The 9,141-nt window shown below is 42.3% G+C and overlaps 1 protein-coding gene across 1 annotated transcript in view; it reads right to left on the reverse strand.

Moving 5' to 3' along the window:
* Window positions 1-9,141, reverse strand: part of URB1 (URB1 ribosome biogenesis 1 homolog (S. cerevisiae)) — a 65,952-nt gene that overhangs the window by 30,656 nt on the left and 26,155 nt on the right. The window contains exons 19-23 of the mRNA XM_018565002.1: window positions 7,653-7,852; window positions 4,807-5,025; window positions 3,173-3,346; window positions 1,330-2,155; window positions 19-217 (exon numbers count right to left, since the gene is read on the reverse strand). Coding sequence (XP_018420504.1) covers window positions 19-217; window positions 1,330-2,155; window positions 3,173-3,346; window positions 4,807-5,025; window positions 7,653-7,852 — 1,618 coding nt within the window. The remainder of the gene's footprint in view (window positions 1-18; window positions 218-1,329; window positions 2,156-3,172; window positions 3,347-4,806; window positions 5,026-7,652; window positions 7,853-9,141) is intronic.

Genomic DNA, 9,141 nt, shown 5'->3' on the forward strand with positions numbered 1-9,141 from the left:
ATAGGATTGTACACTTACTTTTCCACTGAACAGTTCTTGAGCAGCGTGTTGGGGAGCTCACTGAGAAGTTCTGTAAAATCGTCTATATTGCATTGTGTGACCAACTTGGAAAGCAGCGCAATTTGATCAGAAGTCTGTTCGGTCTCTGTGCTTAATGCCTCCTTTACCAGTTTGCTCCAGAAAACTTCCTTTAGAATATGAAGTACCGCGGCACTCACTAAAAGAGCAATTGTATTGAAACAAATAACATAACATATACAACAAGATATATTTTCCTAAAACTTTTCAATAGCCAGAAAAACACTCCCAGGTTGTTATAAGGCTCAAGGTTACATGCTAGAACTCATTCTGAGTCCCCCTCCCACCCCATTTTTAAATTAATTATCCTTAGCAGTGGGCAGCAGCTTCTACAAGAGATTAAAGAAATCATGGATATTTCCTATTCTCAGCAGTAACAGGTCTGAGTTTTTTCACATACCTAGAAATTCAGTCAAGGAGGAGACGATCAGATGAGGAACTCCTGATCGGAAATCAGGAAAAGGTGCTGCAACAGTGACATCTTCCTTCCATAATTCCAGACTATGATGCACATGGGAATTCTCTCCCACCTTTCTGTTTTGGCACCTCCAGTTTTATTCTCCGTAGATAAAATAAACAAAATATAGAGAAAGACCCCTCACACTGGCCACAGCAAGAGAGACCATGGGCATGCTGCAAGATATGGTTGGTCACTGCAGACCTGCTACAGGAGATGGTCAGAGACTGGTGGCATGCTTCCGAAGACAGTCAGAAAGACTATACGAGACTGCCACAGCCATTTCAAGCCCTTTACAAATCCATTCTTCTACTTTTGTGTGCTCTCTATAGCCCCCCTGAGGGCCACACATTAAGTGTCAAAAGGGCCGCATGGGGCTCCTGGGCTGCAGGTTGAGCACGAGGTCTCCCACAAAACTAAAATATCAGATAATTGGCTAAACAATAAAGATAACCCACAAAAATGCAAGGAATATCCTATATCACCAATCATTTAATTCCAAGGATACCAAATAGAAAAAAAAAAAAGGTAGAAGGAACACATGTAGGTAGTGTAGTAATAAATCCTTAATAATATATTTAAAAAAACCAATGAATTGCACTTACAGGTGAGGTACAGCTCTATCTTTTTCTGTATGTAGGATTCATAGCATGTATGCAAAGATAAAGATGTATTACTACAAATACTGTAGGGGTTGAGAGTAAATGTAACTAAAATCTGTATCCAAATACAAATGAATCCTGTATCCACCGCACTTCCTATTAACTATACCATAATACTAAAAGGTCATTTACCTTTGGTCAGCTGTGTACATTGAAATTGTTTTCTGGTCTTCAAGTAGATGTTGACTATTGGCACAAAGGTCTTTACATTCTTTCTAAGAAGCTTCACCATTCCAGGCTTCAAGCACCACAACTCAAACTGCAGCTGGTGAGTCCTGCTGCACTGTACCAGCAGAGCAGCCACACTTAGAGAGTCTGGAGTTCCCTTATCGAGGCAATGTGTCAGAACATTGACTCCCACCACATGGGCAAAGGCAGGTACTTTTTGTAGAGCATCAGAGACCAGTGGCTCGAGGTCAGTTCCAGCTGAAGACAACAATAGTCGTCCGACTCCTCTTACTTGTTCCACCCAGAAGGCTAGATCCTCTTGACACTGCTTTCTTTGGTGACTATCGTTGAGCAGTTCCACCAGCACTTTACCATAAACACTCAGCTGCTGATGCATGGGCTTTGCACTGTCCACAAGTAGAAATTCTTCTGGAAGCTTCAACATAGCAATAATGAGTTGAGCGGTACCCATGTATGGATAAAGGCCCTGCAAAGCTTCCAGCTGATGGGATAATTTACTTGGACTCTTCTTGCACTCTTCAAACTCTTTTAAGACACTAATTGAGATGGCTTCACAGTATTTGACCAAGAGATGAAGGTTGCCACTTTGTTGCAGCAGAGGAGTGCTGGATTTAAGCAGTTGGATCAGACCCTGGTTCATGGCAGATGAAAGGAGTTTAACAGTGACAGGGTTTAAGCTGTGAAGGGGGACAGACTGGCGCTGTAAAGCCAAGAACCATCCTTCCAAAACAGGGTGTTTGAAGACTGCAGACAACATGAGGTCTAAGGTCTAAAAATGAAAAAGAAGCACTTAGAAATTAAAGTGGTTATTTGATCTTTCCTACTTAAGCCTTTGAACCATGACTATAATATTACAAGATTTATCAAATATGTAAGATGAACCTGTATTTAAAAAAAAAAAGGCAGTACCCTTTGATGCCATCATTTACCTTCCCCATTTCTGTCCACCACCCCCATCCTCTTTCTAAAAGTCTGTGCAAATGCCAACAGTGCCTTTAAATAATATCCAAGATATTGTGATAGCAGGTCTAGCAAATATCTGGTCAGGCATCAAGCACTGCACTGTGGGAGGAAAGCCGATAAAGCATTGGGGTATGATGCTGCATTGTAGATTGAGGTGGTAGGCAGGATTGCCAACATAAAGCCACGAAAGTCATCCTTCCCCACAGCAGAAAGTTAGTTTATGATTGCTTTGTAAAGGGTTTCCTTTAAATCTTTAGCAAAAAGTAAATTTGAATCCGACTTGAAGAAGTGCTGAAGATAATAGTACTAAACAATTGGAATTATTTCTTTCTCCATGACTCGTGGGCAGTTTTACACCAGGCCCCCAGACTTCCCTTAAAGCTGTGCATTCACTTCTTTGTCTGAGCTTGAAGCCACTCTGAGGGGTGAATCACTTGTGTCTCCTTTCCGCACTGCTTATTAGTACCTGACAAATTATGAAGTATGGAAGCTCAGACTGTTGCAGGTTAGCTAATCACTATGAAGTGAACATGGGATCAACGTGTGCAACATGGATTTAAAAGTGAATCCTGTCAGTTTTACACCAATCCTAAAATGATAAAATTGTGCACACCAACAACTAGCAGAATTGGCAGTTCAGTGATAAATCATATTTAAAAAATGTCTGTAGTACTGTTCTGGCAAATTATGTTACAGTTCTTTTAGATGAACGATTGGAATTTATGGAGGGCTTCTAACTGGAGGATTTATGGAAACTGTGCATGCAAAACAGGATCGCTCTCAGCCTGTCATGTACTAAAGATGTCCACTTTTATTTAATTACCATGTTGCCAGGAGATTCCAGTGTGTTGCTGGCTTCAATAAAAAGTTCAGATTCTCCATTCACTTCCTCTTTGTTCTCATCATGGTTGTACTCTATCTGCTGGTATCGGCACAGAAGGTGGCCAAGAAGGTCCAAGTAGAGGCTAATCAACCCTGAGCCTGTAGACTTTTTATACTGCAAAACAAAAAACAGAATGTCTCAGCTGTTAAGCTTTAAAGGAAAAACAAAAATGTGATTTGAACCGATGAGACCTTCAAACAGCATGTGGTGAACAAATGCATAAGCAGATGTTATATCTAGTGATCACTGCATGTCAAAGCATTCAACTGATTTAAAGATACAGACAGCTGAAAATATATTCAAATTTCAAAACTGTCCATAAAAAGGTAGGAACTGCCCCCCCACTCCATCCCACCTCCATTTTAGTCCTTTAATTTGAGGAGGTGGCCTTATTGCCTTATAGAATGACTTGGGAGGCAGGAGATGGTTAAGCCAAGCAAGACTTTCCAAAAGTTATGTTTTGCATAACATTTCACATGGATATATCTTTGGCTCACACTGACTTCTGGCTTTCGCTAAAGCCATTTGTGTATTTTTCAATGTATGCTGGATTGTCATGACTCTCATGCACGGTATCCATCTTTATGTCCTCCTCTGACTGGGAGGGAAGCTGTATAGTCCCAGCTGCTTGTAGGCAAATAAAGTCAATGGTGGAAGAGCTGGCCTCATGTAGCCTCCAGAACTGGGGAGCTGAATATATTCAGCAACCTGTCAGTGGCATCACATTCCCAGAAACAGCACGCTCTTGATGTCAGTCTCATATATACGTGTCCACTGTTCACCACCAATGTGTCTCCAGTGTTCTGTGCTGGAAGTGCGCTTTCAGCACAGTGACCGAGCCTTCATCAACAGCTCTCGGTCACCATTTATGATCCGGAGCTGGGTACAGGCTCCCGATCATACAATCCCCGTGATTGGCTGCCACTGAAATCACATGATCAGGAGCCGGCTGGTAATTTTTTCTTTATTCAAGAAATGTAAACTGTCACATGAACATCTGGATGTGGTTGAAGGCTTGAAGCCTGACCAGCATAGGTTTCTTCTACACTGGGTTTGGAGGTTCTAGCACAGGGATGTCCAAACTGCGGCCCTCCAGCTTTGGTGGTACTACAAATCCCATGAGGCTTTGCAAGATTCGCACAGCCACAGAAATGACTCCCAGAGAGAGATGCTTCATGAGATTCGTAGTTCCACCACAGCTGGAGGGCCGCAGTTTGGACATCCCTGTTCTAGCAGGAAAGGGTAAGCTGCTTGTATACCCTTGAGCAAGGCTCATGCTTTTCTGCCAGAAACGGCCGTCCTCTTTGACTAAGCATGAAGCCTTTGGAGAAACATATATGAAGTGGTAAGGTAGAAAAACAGACACCCCCCCCAACCAGGTAAATCAGCCAAATAAATCCTAGTGATCAAAGGGGTGACAAATGTTGCAGCCAAATCGCCCTCACATCCATTATACATATCAACTTTATGCAAACTGGAGTATTCCAATTGCTGCAAACGGCAGATACACAACTTTGTTTCACAGCAAATTGCAGACGCATATATTTGCAAAGCACATAGTAACAATTGGGCACCTTGTTGAAGACCTCTACAGTAGTCTTGATGCAGAGTAGGGTATGTTTCACACACAGCGGTAGCCCTTCCTGTGGAGTGTTGGAAATGGAGTCTTTCAGCATCTGCCTAGAGTCATCATCTATGTGCCCGTCCACAAAAGTCTTCTTTAATAACAAATTATATGAAGATTCTCCATCTTGCTCTACACTCTCCATCGCAGATTTTTCTTCTCTGGAGAACTGGAACAAAGCAAAATCTTGTGTAATGTAAGATGCAGTATTTATCTTAAGCTGTAATGATAAAACTTGAGTAAACAAAATTCTAAAAAAAAAAAATGTATTTTTAAGAAAACTGGGGCATTAAATACACTGCCGGACAAAAAAAAGGTCACTCATTCTTATATTTCGTTGAACCGTCTTTAGCTTTGATTACAGCACGCCGTGGCATTGTTTCGATACACTTATGCAATGTCACAACCTTTATTTACATCCAGAGTAGCAAGATGTTGTAGTGATGATGGGAGAGTCGGACCACGGCGTAAAGTCTTCTCCAACACATCCCAAAGATTCTCTATGGGGTTAAAGGAGAACTATGAGTGGAGTGAAAATCACTCAGCCTCATAGTTCTAGCCGACCTGTGACAATGAAACTGTCACAGGTCAGCTCATTAGATTGGGAAGTGAGCTCACTTCTCGATCTATCCCTGCGGAGAGCCATGACTGACACTCACAGCTCCTTGCAGGGATTCTCCCCTCCCAGATCCTCCAGCGCTGACTGGCGGAACGGACGGGGGAGGGGGCAGGTACAGCTGGCTCTGCCTCTAGCTGAAGCTCGCGATATACCAAGCTTTGGAGACGAGAGGACGCTAGTTTGTGTCCTCCAGTTACACTATGGGGAAAAGCCCTGACCGCATAGTTCTGGACTCTGTGGTGGCCAATCCATGTGTGAAAATAATCTCATGCTCCCTGAACCACTCTTTCACAATCTGAGCCCCATTAATCCTACTACTCTAAAAACCTGATCATTCAGTATATTCAGGTAGGTGGCTGACATTGTTTGGGCACAGAACATTTATGAACCTAGACAAATTATCCAATAGAAGGCTCAGACCCAGATGCTTAGCCAAATCCAGGTGGTGACTTTTTTTTGGTGTTTTTTTCATGCCCCCTGAATGCATAAGACAGCACCCAGACTTAATGACATAAAAGGCATCACAAGTTTATGAAGTCAATTTAGACTCTCTCTGGACCAGGGGGACAAGGATCTGTAACAATGTCAGGCTGTCAACTGTGACATGTTGTTAGTGGACACATTAGGATAAGCTCACAAAACGGTTTCTCTCTCATTCGGCCATTATTTTCCCGATACCGTGCCTACCCAAAATTATTTGGTATTGACGTGCATTGTGCATTTAAACTTGCTAGATAATTCGGCTACTCCGGGAGAGTTAATTTCACAGTCCTCTCCCTCCCTGCCTTACACGTCATGGCCTTCTCCTGTTCTGGGAGTGTCTACCTACTGTCTATGCTGGCCCAGCTATTCCACCCATCCCATATAACTTTTTATGAAGCTGCGGGGAGAGGAGGGAATGTTAATACAATATAGTGTGACCTGAGTGACAGCTTGAAATCTGCTGGGGTTGCTGACATCACATCCATGATGGTGGCAGTCCGCAACAATCTCGGGGCTTTTGGACGTCTACACAAGCGAGATTTGTACTGGTAAATAACATGAATAAAGTCGACTACATTCACATATAATCTTATGGGAAGAATTTTGGTGAAATGAACAGTCTGGCAGGCAGCAACTGTGGCACAGAAACAGGGCAATGGTGACATTTTGTTAGTATTTTCTGGAAAAGGATCTAACCAAATTGGTTAAATCATTGCTATGACAACTAACTCATTCCATATGGCCTTTTTTTCCCCATGCAAGTCTGTTTGCTAACATTATCTATGGTAAATTCTCAAAGACATGACAACCAAATCAACTAATCATTACTAAGAAAACTTTTGCTCTATTTTTCAAAGGACAGACAAAATGATAACTGTTCCCGATATTGGTGGCATAATTTGGGTTTAAAGGAGACTGCCTGGAGGCTGCCACTGATGACCTACTCCTGAGAATGCTATTTGCCTGGTAGCCATTCTGATCAAACTGTTCAAATACTTTGTAACCTGAAATAACCATAAAAACAAGAAGTTCTCACTATACTTGCTACATATTGTTCCAGCATTCAAAGTGCTAGACCAGCCTGATACTTAAGGTGACCATACACTGTGCAAATTTCGGCACAGTGGGTTGCCACTGTCGGCACCCAGTTGGAAAATCTTTGAACAAACAGAGCTGGCAGCCAATGAGCAGCTGGTGGCTGCTGTTGGAAAACAAAGACGACAGTGGGAGATTCCTCAATCAACACTCGTAAGCCTTGATGCAGGAATCAGTTATACTTTCTTCGCTCCGCCCGCAGGTTGAAGGAAGAAAATATTACAGTGCATGGCCAACTTTAGGCATGTAACATCTTCTGAAGGAGGTCAGAAATTACCGATTTATTTTTCTCAGTATACGTTTCTTTTAACAAGGCTGATAAACAACTCCCTGAATCAAATGGCAGAAGACTACCAGAAAATGTAAAAATGAGAAAACAATGGTGACCACTGTAAGCACATCAGGCAGTGTCACAGTTTGTTCTGACCCAAGTCACTTTTGCTGGTTAGCTTGGCCTGCATGTATATAGGGGAGAAAATAAATAAAGATGTAATTTAAAAAAAAAATCATTTACTGAATGCTATTCTTAGAAATAAACACAATTAACAGAATACAATATTGTTCACAATAATGCTCCTTAATTTTCAAGTGCGACTTACTGGAGGCCCTTTAGCAGATGAAGGCAGCCACAGGCTGTAGTAGTTGTAAAAGCTGTGAAGTTGGACGCACCCAACAGAACTGGTTTCCAAAGGCTGCAACTCTTTATCGTAAGACTGGAGTAACAAGCAAAGGGCGAGCGGGTCCCGTTGGGTGTGGAGGATGTCAGTCAGGACAGATATCAGATAAGGGATCACATATTCTGAAACACAGAGAGAGGAAAAAGACGGTGTCATACTACAGAGTAGGTGAGGGCAAATGCATGCAGAATTCAGGAACCAGCCAGTCCAGTATGGCAGACCATTCTGAGGAATCATAGAACAACAAAAGTGAGGGCTCTAAAAACATTGTTACTGTGTATAAGCCATACGACTGCCTCAATCTAAAGATAATTCACAAATAAATTGTATATAGTAACACCACGCTACTATGCAACTATTCAGTGTACATAAATACCTTGAATATGGGCTGCACACCTTAACAAAAAATATTTATGTGACAACAAATAGCAGGTAAAGTAAAATATGTAAATCAAGCAAAATAAAACATGAAACAATAGTTTGTATCACTATATGCAAAATTCAATAAATTAACTGATGTTCCTTACTCAGTAGTCGAAGTGTAATCCCACCAGCTACTGGAATGGAACTCAACAGATCAGAATGATCACCTGTCAAAATGGCCTCTCAATGGAAATAAAACTCACTTGGCAGGGCAAGAATCCCCAACATTATAAACAAAGGGCCAGTTTTCTGTCCCTCAGAATTTTGGGAGGGACACACACACACACACACACACACACACTGTGGCAAGTGGGGGTAGAAAATGCCCCAGTATCAGTGGCAGTAAGCAATGGCCTAAGGTTGGCGGTGAGTGGTAATAAACAATGACCTAGGGTTGGCAGTCAGTGGTGATAAACAATGACCTAGGGTTGGTGGTCAGTGGTAATAAACAATGTCCTATGGTTGGCAGTCAGTGGTAATAAACAATGACCTAAGATTTGCGGCCAGTGGTAATAAACAATGACCTAGGGTTGGTGGTCAGTGCGAGTATACAATGACCCAAAGTTAGTGATCAGTGGGAGTAAACAATAACCCAAGGTTGGTGGCCAGTGTGAGTAGGCAATGACCCAGAGTTGGTGGTCAACGGCAGTAACAAAAAATAAAAAAATATTGTCAGTTGTCAATCATTGTTAATGTCACTGGAAGAAATAGTGCTACATCCTTGGACTTAGTGGCAGAAAAAATAGGATTTTGTACTCACCGTAAAATCCTTTTCTCTCCGTTCATTGAAGGACACAGGCAACAGATCGTAGATCCTGAATGGTAGGGTAATATCGCCACCTGCAGGAGAAGGACGCTAGGCACAAAACTAAAGACCAATTACAGCCTAGGGGCGGCCCCTGCCGGTGGCCGAACCCCCCACCTGCTGACAAGTCTCCAGTTTAGTAACAAGCAGTTAGGAGTGTACACCCCATAAAGAGGGCGGGGC

The sequence above is a fragment of the Nanorana parkeri genome, unplaced genomic scaffold (assembly GCF_000935625.1).
Source record: "Nanorana parkeri isolate BGI_ZX_2015 unplaced genomic scaffold, ASM93562v1 scaffold805, whole genome shotgun sequence".
NCBI classification, from domain to species: domain Eukaryota; kingdom Metazoa; phylum Chordata; class Amphibia; order Anura; family Dicroglossidae; genus Nanorana; species Nanorana parkeri.